The sequence below is a fragment of the Pollicipes pollicipes genome, unplaced genomic scaffold, assembly GCF_011947565.3.
Source record: "Pollicipes pollicipes isolate AB1234 unplaced genomic scaffold, Ppol_2.1 Scaffold_4740;HRSCAF=5597_pilon_pilon_pilon, whole genome shotgun sequence".
NCBI lineage: Eukaryota > Metazoa > Arthropoda > Thecostraca > Pollicipedomorpha > Pollicipedidae > Pollicipes > Pollicipes pollicipes.
The window spans coordinates 27847799-27865990 of record NW_023596545.1 but is presented as its reverse complement, the minus strand read 5'-3'; the positions used below and the strand labels follow the sequence as shown (position 1 = coordinate 27865990).

General features: G+C 53.4%; 1 protein-coding gene across 1 annotated transcript; it reads right to left on the bottom strand.

The window, feature by feature from the left end:
- Window positions 1-1055: 1055 nt before the first annotated feature.
- Window positions 1056-18056, bottom strand: LOC119098146 (GDP-fucose protein O-fucosyltransferase 2). The gene is made up of 11 exons (XM_037221077.1): window positions 17829-18056; window positions 17001-17104; window positions 16014-16125; window positions 15430-15571; window positions 10415-10532; window positions 9907-10035; window positions 8549-8741; window positions 8102-8173; window positions 4703-4736; window positions 3593-3710; window positions 1056-2074 (listed from the first exon to the last, which is right to left on the bottom strand). The coding sequence occupies exons 1-11, from the start codon at window positions 17841-17843 to the stop codon at window positions 1912-1914; spliced, it is 1200 nt and encodes a 399-aa protein (XP_037076972.1). The 5' UTR covers window positions 17844-18056; the 3' UTR covers window positions 1056-1911.
- Between the last annotated feature and the right edge of the window lie 136 nt (window positions 18057-18192).

Genomic DNA, 18192 nt, shown 5'->3' with positions numbered 1-18192 from the left:
CCGCAGCTTCACATCGGATTGCAATGACATTGCAATGCGAGTGTATTACAAATAAATGGGCACATTCTTCTGCAAAATACAGTGTGTTGCTTCCTCCGCAGCAAACTATTTTTGAATCGAAGAACGTAAATAATATGGCTTCGAAACCCCGATACGCAAATTAGTGGCTCACATCTGAAGAAAAGTCAGATCTGGAGGTCAGGCTAGGTCAGTCCTGTCGGCTGAGCCCCAACCGTTTTTAAAGTGGCACCCCTGGTCATAGCAACTGCTTTGTAAATATGGACGTCCTTCATTGCTTCACGCTGGGTTGTAAAATACGGTAAATGTTGCAGACCTGCCTTGTCAGCGCAATGTAGCTTGTGCAGGCAGAGTGGAACTAGCTGAATACAAGAAAAAATATCAAACGGCGGCGTTGCCAGAACCAAGTTGCCTTCACAAGATAATGTCCAATTCCCATCGCGTTCAAGCGCATCTCGAGCCTGAAGCAATGAACCGCTATGATCAGCCCGGCATCATCTTAACTGGCATCCCGTGTCTGCGGACTGAAAGAGCAACCACCGGTCACGTTCACCTTGCACTGGCGAATCCTGGACACCGGCACGAAGGATCAGCCACACGCTCCAGTTCCCACTCGAGCGGCTAGTCGATCCGTCTCGGTATTGAGCCCGCGACCGATTAGGCCGTCTTGATCCGCATACCGCCCCACACATCCCGTAGCACGTGGCCCACCAAGGGCCGAGACCGCGTGGGAGCACACGTGCATGCCGAGGGATTAGCGGGAGGAGGATTAACACCGGGATGCGATCCGTGCCATCCTATTACACGCTAGGTTATCCAAGCGCCATCTGGACGGATCGGTGGCAGAACTGGAATGAGTGTTAACGGTACTCAGATGCCCTCAATTGAGCATCACCAGAGTCATACTGACCGTTTGCAACTATCATTGCATGGACCTATCACACTACGCGTTAGGACGCGATGAGAAACAGACCCATGGCCCTAATCCCTCCACGGCGACTAAAATGCGTCAGCAGAGCACATACGAAATAGCCATTTATTACAGCTTGATGCGGAGCGCAAGGAAGCGGTTCAAGCTTGCTTTGGCACATCAAATACATTACAATACACTGGCCTGTCCCCGCACCCTGCCGCAAACCGCGATGTCACTAATATCACTACAAGCGCCAGCGCTCCTCTGCGCGTCAGACTACATTGCCTCACAGTGACTGATCGGCCAGGGCGCCGCGAGATCCTGGTCGACTTCGGACATTTCAGCCCATCAGGCGCTTAGCTCGAACCACGCGCCGGCGCCGGCTTCCGAGACGTCGGGGCGGCGCGCTGCGTTCGCGGTAGGAAGCCATTTGCCGCGCGTTATAACTGAGCGTCGGTTAGTAACTCAACACCACGCTGCTCGGTCGAGCTCCGCCGCCGCCGCGCTTCCGACTGGCGGCTGACGGCTAAAACGGGCCGTCCGCGCGACCTCAGCGGTCGCGCAAGCGTCCGCATGTAACACGCGAGACGCGGCAGTCTGGCCTTAAGCCAGGCGAGAGGTACCGACGGCGGTCAGCGGGGGCTGGGATCCACCGAGGGCCGGATACGGCAGAGCGGCCACGGGACGAAAGCGGGCAGCACAGATAGTGGCGTCTGGGCTGGCCGGAGTCGCCACCGAAGCTCGGAGCAGGCGAGCGACCCGTTTTGTCCCACCGTGTCAGGTCAGGTCACGTGAGGGCAGGCCGTGCGGCCCAACCGCCGGCGGTACATGACGTGCTGCGGTGAGAGCCCGATGGCGGTTCGATTACCCATGCGCAACGCCCCAATCAGCAGAGGCCGTGCCACCCCGTGCCGGGCCAGCCGCGGCCTGTCGACGAGTCTGTCCACGACCCCTTGGCTCAGACCAGGTCACAGGGACCGTCACGCGTCGTACTCAATGCGCCAGCGCGTGGGCTGGTCGCAGGCGTCTCCCTCGGCCTCTCCACACAGCCGGTTAAACGTGGACTCGGCGTCGAAGCCCAGGATCTCGCGCTCCTCCTGGATCCGGAACGAGAAGGTCGACTCGTAGCTGCCGATGAAGTGCCTGCAACAGGGGCGCCGGGGTCAGTGGTGGCGGCTGGTGCCAGGCGTCACCCCGACCTCCGCCCACCGGCCGGCCGGCCGGCCACGACGTGAAGGGGTCTGTGAGGCTGGACCTCAGCTGTTGTGTCGTTACGCCGCGGACAACAGCAGACACTGCTAAACAAGACATCGACATCCAGCAGCCCGCGTCCAGCATCGTACACACCAGAGTAGCATGTACGAAATAGCTGATGATGTAAGGGTGTCTGCACGCCTCAGACAGGCTTTTATGCTTAATGCCCGACACACACACAAATTTTCAGCTCACGATCGACCGCCGCCCAGCGATTACTGATGACTATTTACTAGTGCATGCAAGTCCATCGAACCATAACAAAGCACGAAGCACGTGTAGACGATGGGGTTTCTCGTGTCCGTGAGTCTCGTGACTGTGCTCGTGCCCCGTTCGTGAGCCGTCAGCTCGTCCTCCTGAGCCGACTCGTCAGTAGCGTGCGTGAATGCGTCCAGTGATCCAATCATTCAATGGCCAATTCAATAGGCAATGCCCACAGTCCGCCATCGATCCGATCGTCCGTGGGTGTCGAAGAGTCGCGACTGAACGAGAGGCGTCGGTGCTGCTCTCCCTCTCCGTTTTTTTTTTTGTGACGCACGCAAGTAAATGCGTCATAGAGTAAAAACCAAAAGATGGCCGTCAGTGTCGCCTTATCGCAACCCGAGTGTTGCGGCAAGCTTCTTACCGAAGCGCAGGTGGAATTACGCTGTGCACCTGCAACTTATCTGTCCCTCGCCCTCGAGGTTTGCGACGGTGTGGCCAGATCCGCGACGATACTCCAGTCGAGTAAGCCTCATACTGACGTTTAAAGAGACACGGTCGTGTTTCGTGAAAGCGCGCTGAATTAAGTAAACGAGGCATGTTCATGTACTTGAATGCTCCGTGTACCAACTGGACAGACGATCAGCTTCACTGCATTTCCCCTGACGCGATCCCGCTGAAGCGTGCCCGGCGCACAACTGAGGTGAGGGGGTGCGCTTAACATCGAATTACCGCCCGATGAGACAGTCCTCCAGTTACCCACCAACGCCCAGCGAGTGCAGGACAGCCGTCGATGCGCGACGACGGGCCCCGCGCAAACTTTTGAGACCACGCCGTAATACGAGACCATGCGGGACCGATGGCTGGACCCGATACCAGCACGTGCATGCACAGCCGACGGACGTGGGGGCGGAATTGCCCCACGGAAAAGTGGCGACGAAGGGGTCGAGGATGGCGAGGGCGAGGGCGACAGATAGCGGATGGGAAGGCCGCGCAGTGATAGCAGGACGCTACGGAGGCGGCACGACGGCCAGGCCACCATCACTGACGCGTGTCTCTGCTCAAGTTCCTGCGCTTGAGAAAGTGACAGAAGCGAGGGCAAGGAGCTGGGCACATCAGTGTCTTCTGTCCAGAGCCGTCCTCTTTCCAGCCCTGCCACGAAAGGCGGGCGGCGCCAGGGCCGAGCGAAACGGTGGCAGTGCGCACCTGGCGTGGCTACAGACGATCTGGTCGACGATGGCCTCTTCGCCTGCCAGCAGGTCCTTCCGCGGCGCCGGCCGCACCACCGTGAACGGCTTCAGCAACTCCTTCAGCTGGCGCACCTCTGAAACAGCGCCAGACGACCTCAGAGCGCGACAGTGCGCCACGCAGGAGGTCCCACATCAGGTCAGCCTGACATCGCTGCCGTTCACGCTGTGCGATCGCCGACGGCAGCGCCCGGCCTCGCATTTACGCTTGTCCGGAGTAAGTCGGAACATCTTGGAAACGGAGGAGCCTTCTGTGCACTGCGCAAGCAACTTCCACAGCCGCACGGAAACTCACGGTTACTTAATGTATGAAAACTGCACAGTGGCAGGAAAGCTCACCGATTACTGTCAACTTAACCATGGTTTGTTTTATAACGTCGTTTGACACGTGCTCGAGTGGGGGTCAATTTGACCCCACCCCAACGTTTTGACAAAATAATTTTAAACGGGGCGCCGAATACTGATATGACGCTATCGGTACATGACACCCATATGGGGTTTAACCATGTTTGACCATATTTAACCCTAAGGTCAAGACCAACGAACCTCACATTTTGACACACATAAGTTTACATGTGGCCAACGCACCCTGGTAGTTTGGTGTCTATACCTCTCTTAGCTTTGAGATCGCGGGGGTGAACTGGCCCCCACCCAAGCGAAGAGTATTCAACCGGCCATCCGGGCACGTGTTGACCAGTACCTCCTGATGTATGGAAGGTCGAGAGGTCAGCGTAAGAACTGTGAACTCATACGACTAGTGTTGAATGCGACGAGCCGAAAATAGACACCACATCTAACAGGACAAAGGGTGAGCACAATAACAGCTCGTGGAAGCACCCCGCTGGGCTCAGTCGGCAACTCCCGAACCAATTACTGATGGACGGCCGCTGCGCACCCACACCGACGTCACTCCGCCGTGACCGGCTCACGCGTCGGCACCGACGGCACGGCACCGAGCCGCGTCGGCCTCACGAGTCATAACGCGAGCACGCGCCGCTCGCCGGCCGCCGGAGCCGACAAACATGCAACAGGAGTCGACGGCGCAGGGCGTCGTTCATGCCCGGCTCACGGCCAGCCACCTCCGCACACCGACTGTCGATCGACTGCGGACGCGGTGTGACACTCAAATTACAGCCGGCCACCCGACGCAGGCGGGGAGGCCCCGCCTGCCGGCCTCATCATCTCGGCGGGTTGAAATAAGCCGCGTCATCGACACGCCTTCCGACCACAAACGATGTGTGCCAAGCGACTGGCGGACGTCGATGGGTGCCAAGCGACTGGCGGACGTTGTTATTCGCTGGTCTCTGTTCAATTTCCAAGCAATACGTGTCCTCCCCGAGAAAGATAATTCCTCGCTTTGATCGTTCGTTAGAAGTCCTTGTACATAGTGCTGAAAACCCCGCCTTGTTACATCAGTATTGCCTCTTGTTTTACGCCACCCTCTGCCGCTGCAGCGGTCTCTGCCGCACCTTGCCGCTATCAGAGCCCATCCATCGCGAGGTGTCTCATCACCCAGCCACAGCCACTCCTCACTGCACTGAGCGCGCCCGCTCCGCCTGACCTGGCCTAACTCCGAGTGCATTTGCGATCCGATCTGCGGCAATTGGCGGTGCATGACCGCGCCGGGACCGGTTCGCGCCGCCTCACGAGTCACGAGCCCCACAGGCCTCAGACGGCCAGCCCCACCTCCCGACCGCCGGCGCTCTCACCGCTCCCGGTGACCCTGCCCTGGGGCCCGGCGCTCTGGGGCCCGGCGCTCCCCCGGCGTCCGGCGCTGGGGCCTCTGCCGACGCCCGGACGGCCAGCCCCCACCCCCCAGCCGCCGGCGCTCTCACCGCCCCCGGTGACCCTGCTCTGGGGCCCGGCGCTCTCCCGGCGTCCGGCGCTGGGGCCTCTGCCGGCGGCCGGACGGCCAGCACCGCCGCCGAGCCAAGAGTCAGCATTTCTGTCTCCGTATCCAAGACCCTTTTAATCCATCTGCCAATAATAATAATATTAATGATTCACTAACGCTAATAATAAGTCACAGCACGTGAGCACCTGGCGTACAGCATGACAAAATGGAAAATTTTGTATGGTGGCAATACCTGCGTGCCGGACAGCAGGACTACATCACTGAGACCGCATGCGCTTTCCAACATGCCATGGTCGTCAAAACCTTCCCTTATACGGTTCCACTAAAGCACACACTAATCTCCCCAACGCGCCATGATTTCTCCGTAGCCCGGCTCATCAACCACATGCCCTCGCCAAATGAGCGTGCGCAGATTTCGCCGAAGCGGAGCAAAACACTAATCACTCAGACTGACTAATCTAGACTAATCGCTGCTGGCCGCGCCCCTCGACGCACGGCATCGCGCCACGGTCCGGGGAGAGGATGAGCCCGCTTCTGACAGCTGTCGGGCCGCGTCCGCTGAGGACGCGAGCCGTGACCAATCCGCTCAGGCTTGCGGGGCTCCTGAATGGAGCGGTACCGGCCGGCCTCCCGTTACCAATCAAAGCTGCATGCGAATCAAACTCCGAACATTCGCTGGGAGATCAAGTGGCCACTGACACCGCCGCCGCCGGGACGGCAAATGTGGCGTGATAGCTTCTGGCCTGTGCTGGGTACGCCTCCCGCGGCGGAACAGCGCAGGAACACACGACACCCCATTAGCGTAATCAACACAGGGAGCAGCAGAAGATTCCCCGTGCTCACACGTGCGCGTTTCATATAGTCTTACAAAGTACGAGGAGTTTGTAGCTTTTGGAGCCGGAGACGGCTAGGAGGTCCAATGATCGGTGGATATGCTTTATGAGGATGAATTCCACGATAGGCACTGCATGTGCTGGACCTATGTGATGCAGTTTACATCTCTATGTTGATACATTTCGGTTTCGGGACATCTGGGACGGCACCGTATAAACCGCAATGCAGCGGCCTACCCAAAGACCACGAATGTCTAGACGTCTCATTACCTTATTGGCTGCTTGTGGTAAACTCAGCAGCAAATGGCCTTCTCTGAGCTGCTGATGAAAGAAGCGTCCGCCAAAGCCGGCCTGCTGTTGCGCCTGACCCTGCAGCTCTTTGAGGACGCCGTACAGGCCTATCCGAACGAAGTCCGTACGCTTGCATGCCCGCGCTTACGGAGCGGCGGGGCAAACTCCATCATTTCGTTACATCAGAGCGACACAGCTGCCGCGCATCTGATTCCTTCCTGGAGATTGGAACTCATTGTTTCCGAAACCACGTCATGCCCACTTACTCATCTAATATTCCTCTTCTGGACCCCCCCCCCCCCCCGTGTGCATGAATGCTCGACAAAGTGGGCTGGCTAACTGGCGCCAAGTCAGGCAATGGGGCCATGACGTCATCGTTACACTGACGGTGACGTCAGCCCCAAAAAGGCTTGGTGAACGTCAGCCTTCTTGCGGACTCCAGCGCAACCCTGAACACCTCGGAAAACGGACGCAAGAAACAACGAAAGACCACAACAAAGGCTTGGTCATCGTCACGTTTCTTGCGGATTTTACCGAAACCTTTGCAGTCCTGAAAAGGGGACACAAGAAACAACGAAAATTAGCCCGACCCACTTTCCTGAGCCCCCCCCCCCCCCATAATGATGCGCAATTACAAGATCTCGACACACCAGCTTCTTATTGGTTATCAGAAAGCCGTAATGATTGGTTAATTGACGGCTGTTGCGTGACATGATAGCCAACGCGTAACCGTGTATGCCAAGGTACACGATGATCTGAGGAAAAACATCATCTTGGCGGGATAAGTTCTTCAGGGCGCACAGCTCGTCCACGAGTCCGACCTCCGTGCGACTGTCGCGGCGGTCAAATGCTTGGAGAATATCAAGCAGAGCCTAGAAATTCTGATTGTTTTACAACGTTCACGCCCGGGAGTTTCACTGAAGCAGCCTTCAACCACCGGGCTTCGTCCCACGTAAAAATCCCGAACCTTCCCAAACTCGGTGACCTATCATGATTCAGCTGTGGCTACATTTATGATCGCATCTGATTAGCTAACCACCCCATCCCCTCCGCTCCAGCTTTGCCTTCAGCTTGCAGCCACCTGTCCCCACAGGCCCACTAACGCATACGTCCACAGGACATCGCATTTCCAGAGCGCGTGCGCACTCTAAAACAGTTGTTATAGTTCTATCACGCGTTACAGCCTCGCGCTTCTGCCGCTGTGGCAGCAATAAAAGCCTCCAGCCTCCACCCCAGTCACACCGATAAGTCGAACCCATCACCAGTCAGTCCTCATCGCTGTCCCACCAGGCCCCGAACGACCTCGTGACCTCCCAACTCGACCCCGGTGCTTCCGCGACCCCGCGACTCCCCGCCGCCGGCCGCCGGCGCGGTGCGCACCTGAGCGTGGCGCGTCCGTCGCCAGGAAGACCGTGTCGAGCCGGAGCCGGCCGAGCGCGGCCGAGATGGCGCGCGCCGCCGCCGCCAGCGACGGCACCGTGCGCGCCCGGCCCGAGACGAAGTCGCGCCGCCGCAGATGGACGGCCAGGTAGGGACCGCCGCGAGCGCTACCGGGCACCGCCTGTCCGGACCGCCAGCGGGCGCTGGTTACGGGCGGAGCGGGACCTCATTTCAAGGGGCGGCAGACGTTGAGAAGTCGATGTTGTGGGACTGGTCACGACATTTGCGCAGAGCAGCTGCAGCCTATATGGCGAGGCACTGTGATCTGACGCTACACAAAGCTTGTCTTAAGCACAATTACCTTCGTTCACGACCACAATTGATGCAGTGATGTCAGCCGGCGTGGTAAACCAGCCACATTGCAAATTCTAGCGCGGACACAGCGCATCATCCGGGCCCCATCATCCACGCACGCACGCACATGCGCACGCGCACGCGCACGCACACACCCACACCCACACGCCACCGGCCGGGGTCCGTCCCGCCGTTTACGCACCTTCATCTGCCTCCAGTCGTCAGAGTACTCTGTGCGGTCGGTGACGTCATCCGACCGGAGGAGGTCGCGCCGCAGCGCGGCCGCCTCCTCCACCAGGTGGCGCGCGAAGCGCATGCTGCGCCGCACCGCCCAGAAGTCGGCGCAGCCGTAGTGGCGGTGCAGCACGGCCTCGGCCCGGTCCACCAGCACGGACCTGCCGGGGGCGGCCGTTGAGGGCGGCTGGTCCCGGCGTTAAGATACGAGTGGACGGTCGCCGGTTCGATTCTCATGAGAGGGAATTTTCGCCCAACAGTTGCCCCATCAGGAGTGGACAGGCAGGCAGAAATCAGCGGTGTTGTAACGCACATCTGCGAATGGCATAGTGAGGTCTAGGCCCTCACTGTATGCACGGTTCCGAATCTCAATGACCAGGACGTTCAGTTAACACCAACAAGGTCGCACAAGCTTTAACACGCGCCCGGGTGGCCGGCTAGATATCCTTCGCCCTTCGCTCGGGTGGGGGGGGGGGGGGGGTTAAAGTCTTTTTTTGCATTTGAATAAGGGACAAAGATTACTCTTGGCAGTATGTTCTTTAAAAAACTATCGACCTGGGTCATCCTAAGTCAATGACCTATTATGACCTATAAAAAGTCAATTGAGGATGTATGATGCAGTTTCTGCTATCAATAAATTCAAAATGAGCACCAGAAAATATCCCATACAGCAAGCCCTACAGCAATAAAACACGTTGGTTTTGACCTTGATCTGACCTTCATACCTGACCTTAAGTCAACTTAATTTGCTTAATCAATACTTGTGTTGCCTAACAATGCATCTCAAAGATGTATAATTTCGTCAAACTCTCCGTTGTTGCATCAGACTGAACGATTCCCTAGAAATTGACTTTGCTGACACCATGGCCTGACTTTGACCTGCCATAGGTCAGTGACCTTACAAGGCACACCCTAAATTTATTACACCACGCGATCTGCTATTCAATTGTGAACAGTTATGCAACATTTGGCGCGGCTGCGCCACACCGTTCGGAAACCATTCTGAAAAAACCGTCGGGGAGGCGGGCAATTTGATACCTACCAGAGCGCGTGTTAAACGCTCAGATGAACCACGCTACCAAAGAGCTTCCATTCTGAGCTCACACAAGTCAAGTCCAGGGTCGCCCGGCGAGCAGCCGGCCTGAATGGTCAACAGAAACGAGACATTAGGCTGTTGGTGGCGTGACCCACCACCAGGCAGAGCTGACCTCAACATGACATAACCTGAGCATCATGCAACAGGTCGGAAAACCTGTGACCGCGCGCAAACCCGGTCCTAAATGGCGGCGACCTGGCGGGACGGATCGCGCCGCGAGGTAACCGCACCTGTGTGGCATGCTGCCCACCATGTCCGCCAGAGTCTCCGAGGTGCCCTGTATTGACACGCAGCTGAAGTTGGCTACGCGAAGGGTCACTTCACCCCACATGAGGGCCTCGTGGTCTTCCCCTGACCGCCTGGAAAAGACCAGCACACCAGGATCCAGCTTTATGCCAGCCCAATGCGTGGAACAGCTGCGGTCGAACATTCGCTGAAGCCGCATGCTATCAAGAACTCCCCATGCTTGTGATACTGATCACGCAACGTACCACGAACGCTGAAGCCGTAATGATCTTCGGAAAGCTTATATTTCTACACACGCGTGCCCAGCTCCTCAAAGTTCAATCCGCCACGTGCTCACACCGCACCCATCCTCGCGCCGACTGTAGTAGCCGTCGGCGCTCGGCGAGAGCGCCGCGCTGACAGTGTCAGCGCGTGACCGTTCCCGGCGCCGCGCAGCAGCGACAGGTCTGCCCAAGACGGCGGCGACGGGGCCAGACGGCGCGGTGGCACTACCTAAATCTTGCCTTGTGCAGGCACGGTCTGCGGTCCCACTTCTCGTCGAACTGGCCGTCGCGCCAGCCCTCGGCGTAGTCCTGCAGCTGGAGAGCGCTCTCCACCCGCGCGCCGCTCTCTGGAACGGCACGACGCGCTCATCACGGGCGCCGCCGCCGGCAGCCACCCCCCCCCCCGCCGTGCTCCGCCGCGTGCGAGGCGTCGCCGGGCGTCCAGGACGGCAGACGAGCCCGAGGTTTGAACACAAGACAACACAGACAGCACGTACGCACGTGCGCACGCATACATGAGAGCACGCGCGCACGCACGTGCACCTTGGCGGCGTGAACGTACCAGTCATGACAACACTTGTGAGGTAATATGGACATATGGACATATATACCTCAGGCCAACAAAGAGCCGCAAGGACCCATCGAGGTCTTTGGCCTACCCCAGCCTACCTACCCCAGGTTCTGCCCCCATCCTTGACTCTAATCTTACTAACTGAACTACCTGAATTTAGAATAAATGAGACCCTCAGAACGATAGAAATTGTCCAAACGATTTTTAGATGTTGCCAAGGAGGGACTTTCTCTAGAACTTCATTTGGCAGTTCATCCAATGACTCACTACTCTTTGACTAAATGACATCTGCCTCTTCATAGTTCAACTCCTACCTTTTGCTAACTGAAACTGGTTTTCTCTGAGTCTCGGCCTAATTTCCAGTGCTCCTTGTAGATCTAGCTTGTCTATCCCTCATATAATCTTGAGTCCCTCTTTCAGATCCCTCTGGGTCTACACTATTTCAGTGAATACAAGTTCATAGCCTATCCTTATATTCTAAGTTGCCAATCCAACTTATCACCCCAGCTGCTTTTCTCTGTACTCTATCCAGTCTATCCATAACTTTTTGGAAGCATGGGGATCTTGCTTTTCTCTGCGCTCTATCCAGCCTATCCATAACTTTTTGGAAGTATGGGGGCCAAGTCTGTAGACAATACTCCCGGTGTGGTCCAGCAGACGCTAAGGACAACTAGATGACAACATTCCTACTTTTGTAACGGACATTCCTGTTCATAAGTCTCAGCATGGGAAGTGCTTTGCTCCTAGCAGCCCCATACTGCTTTTCAGCCTTTAAATCCCTGAAAATTATAACTCCTCTGTCCTTCTCATCTTCGATCCGGTCTGACTCTCTCCTGCCATTTTATGGCTAATGCCCTCACTGCCAGAACTACCCATATTCATCACCTTACACGTATCGTAATTTAATGACATCTGCCCCAGAGATGCCCAGTTCACTAGCTTCTCTAAGTCAAGTTTCACCTGGTCTGCGTTTTTCGACACCCTTATCAATTTAATGTCGTCAGCAAATTTAACCACCTTACTGTCTTATCCTACCTTAATATAATTCACAAAAATAACAAAGAACAAAGGACCCAGCACCGACCCCTGCGGAGCCTCCACTCTCTACTAGCTCCCACTCAGATTTAGTACCATTGGGCGTAGTACCATTGTTTCCTGTCTTGCAGCCAAGCCCCCCCCCCCCCCCCCCTCAGCCATGAATTTTTCCCTCAATACCATGCATTTTCAACTGATATTAGAGATGCTGGTGTGGCACCTTATCAAACGCTTTACTAAATATTAGATAAATAACATCTTAACCATCATCTTTACCTACCTGACTAGTAACATACTCCATGAACTCCAGACGATTTGACAAGCAGGGCCTACAGGAGAAAGCTATGCTGAAATACTATTGATCAACTGATGCCTATCTGAGTGTAACTGACTGCTAGCCTTAATTAATTTCTCTATGATCTTACACACTAGTGAGGTAAGACTGACAGACCTGTAGTTGCTGACACTCTTTTTGGTACCCTTTTAACACGCCCTTGGGTGGGGCGAGGGGTCAAATTGACCCCGCGAAGGTTTTCCCCAATGGTTTCTGAACGGCGACGCATAGCCCCGCCAAATTTTGCAGAGTTGTACACAACTGAATAGCAGATTGTTTGACATGCACAATTTAGATGTAATTTGTAAGGTTGCTGACCTATGGCAGGTCAAAGTCAGGCTATGGTCTCAGCGAAGTCCATTTCTAGGGAATCGTTCAATCTGATGCAACAACGAAGTGTTATACGAAGCCATACATATCTGAGATGCTTTCTTAGGCAACCAAAATATTGAATGAGCAAATTACGTTGACCTAAGGTCAGGTATGAAGGCCAGACCAAGGTCATAACCAACCTGCTTTATTACTCTAGCGCATGTTGTTTGGGATAGTTTCTGGTACGCATTTTGAATTTATTGATAGCAGGACACGCATTATACATCTCCCATGGTTGCTTCATGGATACTTCTTAGTGGTCAGAATAGGTCATTGACAAAAAATAACCCAGGTTAACATTATTTTTAAGAAACATACTGCCTAGCGTAATCTTTGTCGCTTATTCAAATGCAAACTCAGAACAGTCTCCTATAATTTTGGTCACCATGACTTTCAAAAGGCCAAAAAAGGTCACTGACTAGATGAACATGTCACCTTTTGCTTAGAAACAGTTATCTAGGTTCTGGGGGCACTTTCAAGACCAACCTGGAATTTGACCTTGTTTGACCTTGTTTGACCCGAAGGTCGTGATCCAGGAACCTCAGAATTTGACCTAAATGAGTTCACGTACAGGTCAACACACCCTGCAAATTTGGTGTACCTAGCTTTGTTAGCTCCCGAGATCTCAGGGGGTCAAATTGACCCCCTCCCACCCGAGCGAAGAGTATCTTGCCGGCCACCCGGGCGCGCGTTAAATACCGGTGCTATATTGGTATTGCGCCAGCCCTCAGGTACTTCTGAAAAACTCAATGACCTGTCAAATATTAGCATAAGCGGATAAGCTAAAACACACGCGCACCCATTAAACACTCTACCATATATCTGGTCAGGCCTGGCTGTCTTATCAACCTTGATTTCCATCAAGCTCTCCCTTGCCAAACCCCCGGTCACCGTCAAAACAAGGTTTCCCTTACGTCAAATTTTGTCCACTACCAGGGACATCACACACGAACTCCTTCGCAAAAACTTAAGAAAACTGCCTGCTACGAGCATCTGCAATATCCTAGTTCTTCACTTACAGCTTTCCATCTTCCTCGAGGGTACCGACGGAGGCTCCGTTGGACTTGAACTTATAGTAGCCAAAACAATTCTTAAAATCACCAGAGCAAATGCCCGCTAGCTTCATTTATCATGATTATTTTGCTTTCCTGAATTCCTTCGTTAGCTTTTTTGATGGCGATCCTATACGCCGCCTTGCTGCTTTCTGTGCTCTGCACTTTTTGCCCATGATATGTCGCTTTGTTCACTGCCTTCAAATTGCGCATTGTTCGTGTAAGCTATAGGGGCTTCCTTGAGCTATTTTCTCACATTTTGCTACAAGGAATGAACCTTTCCTCTCCTTCTTCTATCATATCCTTGAACATTTCCCACATATGACGGGCAGTGAGTACAGTTAGATAACCATCCCGTTCGAAGCTAGCAAGAAAGACTGTAAGTTCTTCAAATTCCCCCCTAGCAAAATCTGGAATAAGAGTATGATTGGGTTTGCCTAAATAATCTAGATGCAGCAAAACCATACAATATTATGGCCACTAGTTCTCAGCGTCTCGCCTAGTGTTAACTCATCTACCAACCATTCCTCATTACTAATAACAAGATCCAGAATTTCCTCTCCCCTTGTGGGTTCCCGCACCAACTGCTGAAGAAAATTCTCTTCAAAGCATGCAAAAATGTTATTGTAACTATTTCACAATTGGCCACGATCTACGCTTCAGCTTGTGATGTTGAAATATCCCTGCACCACACACTTCCCCTAACACCTCGGCCGATTTCTTCACATATCTATGTCCACATCCTGACAACTACTTGGAGGCCAAAAGGAAGTCCCAGCACGTAATTTGTTGCCCTCCGGCATTATCAAATCAATCCAAAAGGATTCTACAGTATCGCTTTATTCATGCCTTCTGCGATGTCACATTTTATATTCTGCCTTACATAGATAAGCACTCCACCCCCTTTTTCGCTTCCCTACGAAAAGTAAACGTGTCGCAACCAGATACTTCAAATTCCTGTTACCTGTCCTCAAAAAGGTACTCAATGATCCAAAATTCAGCGATAGCTACCCGGTTTAAGTTTTCTTCCAGCATGTGAGCATGAAGCTCGACAAGCTTGTTCTTGATACTTCTTGCATTTGCATAGAAGCACCTGTTTTCCTACATCTCGTTTTGGCTCACTCTTCCGTAACTTCGAATGACCATTCTTTTTGTCTTCTATGTTCACCCTTCCATCCCTATAAGCTAGTTTCCCTGAAGAACATCTTCATATACCCTTCTCAGGACTTGCACACTTTTCTCAGAGAAATAGAGTCCACGCCTCTGATGCAGGTATCTACAGTTGAAAAAACTGCCCCACACATCTACACACGTCAGGCCAGGCTTACCACACAGTTTATCTTCTCCAGAGTTGGCCGCCAGCGCCCTGGAACTCCACTCAGGAGGTACTCCGATCCCAGGCAAAATGCTTGTTACTATCTTCCTACTTTCGCTTTGCTGTTGAGTGACCAAAAGAGTGCTAAAATCCTTCATCACTTCCTTGCTCTTCTCCTGCCCTATATTGCATACTCCTACCTACAAAACAACTGCACTGGCCTGGCTTTTGCCGCTAACCTGCGCTACCATTGGCACTAGATCCTTGACCTTGGCTCCAGGCTTCGTTAAACATCTCCTTCCTTTCCTGCCCTTACAGAACACCATATTTAATAGTGACGACCCCCTATGCTCCTGCCGGAATCATTATCGTGCAGCTGAACCAGCGAGGCCTCAGGCGGTATGACTTAGAAATAACAGAACAGAAGATCACCAAATATTTACTGGCTGTTGAGAATTTGCCGATAGCACCACCAGACCATGCCAAAAACAGCGACGAAAACACAAAAATAGGAACACTGCAAACAGACAAAACTGCCCACAATGCAGAACGGCATTCCACTCACCTTTCCTATATTGGTCGAACTCCATGACGGGCACGTATTTGTCCAGGCTATCCAGGTCGAAGAAGCGGCTCCAAGGCACGCCCACGCTGTGTTGACCGCGCGTCACCTGCCAGTGGTACAACGGGCCCCACGGTGGCAAGACCTGCCAGGTCACAGGAGCCGGTCAGGCACGGCAGCCAGGTCACACCGGAATGGCGCATCGAATGCGAGGACGCCACGCCAGTCATACCACACGGAAACGGTTTAACGAATCTGGACAGCTGGATCAATGATCAATGCCAAAAATGAATATGGCATCAAGTATGGACGACAAATCCACGCCTGGCCATTTTACTGTGGATACTTGATGCCCAAGCAGCACAAAGCGACAGACGAGGAGCAGCAAACTAGGTCTGCCACAAACACACACATGTCGACCGATTCCTCTGAGTCTTTCACACGAACTGACCACTGAACCCATTTCCGGAATGTCTACATGCAGCGACGGCCATGATCTGCTGCTCAGAGCCGCTCCTGCGACTCGTTCCCCGTCGAAAGGGCACGGCGGCGGCACCTGCCACAGCCCGTGCCGTCCCCGGACGCACCAGAGTCCAGCGGCCGCGACCGCTGAGCCGCGCGACCGCGCTCGCCACGCGCATGTAGACGTCCCGGCGCAGGTTGAAGCCCTCGCCGGGGTTGACGTCGTACAGCAGGTACCTGCGGCGCACGGGGGCCGACGTGACCGGCCAGACCGACGCGCGCACCGTCTGGGCGTCGGGCTGTGGCGACACGGGTGTCCTTCTGTGCAGGTCGGCATGCGGCGGCAGCGCGGTTCATGTGGCTCATTACAAAATGAGAGCGAGCTGAAAAACTAGCGAAGCAATGCTGTTTCAAGCATGAGATATTGGGATCGAGAAATGTTTATAGCTGTTGAATACGTCTCCTCTATGCATGCCTTGTGCCTGGTAACGCATCGAATCCGGACGAAAGTGCCGCTTTTAACGCCGCGACAGACACGAATCGTCCCTCGCGCAGCACCAGCCACACTCACCGGCGTCTGCTGGCTATGCTCACCAGCAGCTCACTGATGCTCACACAGCCAGCCAATGTGTAAGCGACCACGACCCCAATCCACGCTGCTGCCAGTCACACCCCATACCATTTCTGCGTTCATCGTCCGCGGCTGCACATCTCAGGAGACCCCTTCCTGGAGTGCCCACACATGACATCTGCTACGCACATTCAGGCCAACCTGCCAAGGTGGCAGCACTCCATACATTCAAAATACACCCAGAGGGAAGGAGAAAGTGGTGAGGGTGGCTGCTGCAACCAAGTCATTGAATGACCAATGACAGACCTGACCTAGCCCAATTATTCACAGAAATGTGTTTGGCCACAAGCATACAACAGCTCATGCCTTCAACAAAATGTATTGAGGCCCATTAGTTTTTGGATGTGCTGGCCCATACAGACTTTTGAAACCATCTCATCAGATCAAAATTACTCCACAAGACCAGGCCATTGACTTGTGGGTAGACTACCTACTCACATATATTTCAATCTGTAATACATGTAACAAACCACTTACCGACCTGTCATAGACTGAAGATGTGGTTTCATCACAAGAGCCATCCTTAAAGCAGGCTTGCTCACTGCTGCAGCATTGCAGAGCCAGCAAGAAGACCATGGTGTAAGCCTGGATCAATGACAGGGCATCACAACTCAGCCATGCTTCCAGGTTGCTGAATAGGGGCAGCAGGAAATTGTTTTACAATAGACCTTCAGAGGCACAAACAGTGCAGCATTCCCATGTACAACGATATCAATCATGGATATGTGAAAATCAAAGCATCATCTTGCATCTGTTGACTTGAATTGCATTTCCTCTGATTATAAGAAAAAGGAAACCACGCATCGGAGCCACCATATATCACACAAAACGTGCCTCAAAGTTTTCTGGCACAGGTGATAATCACCAGTTATGTGCCAGTGATGGGCAACACATTGTATTTTCATAATACTTTTGGATCCAGCACCACTTCTGCAAAATTAACAGTTGAAGTGATTGGAACAGCATTAAAATGATATCATCAACCCACATACAACCCCCTTGAGCTCAAGCAAGTTTGAGCTCATTGTTATTGGTAAAAGCTGGTAAAACTGGAAAATGATGCAAGCCAGTTTCAGGCAGCTTAAATCCACCAAAACTTTCATGAGTTGCATATGTTTCAGATGCACAAACAGTAGACCTGCCTTCATGAGATATCACTCAAGCCATCTCAGGAATCAGCAAACTGAAACCAGCTTAGTGTGCAATAAGTGACAACCCAAGTGCGTTTAGTGACCAGGGTTTCCCCAAACACAGCTAACACTATCAATTCTTGCCTGCATCCACCTGCACTGAACAAAAATAGACTTACCCAAAACTGCAGCATGTTTATTGTACAACTCAGTCAAGATCTCCTGCTTGAGAATATAACACGAGATGACTAAGCCACATTGCTGGAACTACATAAGTGCACTAACTGCCCCGCACAACATTTTCGAATGCGGTACAACAAACCACAGTCTCTAGATTTGGTCCGGTACGTTAACTGCATGCTAAACATATATCTTGAAAAATATTGCTAAACCCACATCCCAAACAACAGCCCTGATCGTGTGGATGCCTATTGAAACCGCGGCGATTTTACCGTCTTAGTTGCGCCAATTCATCTACTTTTTGGCTTGTAAAGAGCCGCTAAATTACGTTAAGCGTTTTCGCCCGTGTTCTAAGGCTGCAGT

What these genes read in the sequence shown, in the direction of transcription:
- LOC119098146 (XM_037221077.1), bottom strand. An exon ending in ACATCTTCAGTCTATGACAG is followed by an intron (nt 16,126 to 17,000) that starts GTCGGTAAGTGG and finishes CGTGCGCCGCAG; the next exon opens with GTACCTGCTGTACGACGTCA. An exon ending in GGCGCGACTTCGTCTCGGGC is followed by an intron (nt 4,737 to 8,101) that starts CGGGCGCGCACG and finishes CCGCGTCCGCAG; the next exon opens with TCGATCGACAGTCGGTGTGC.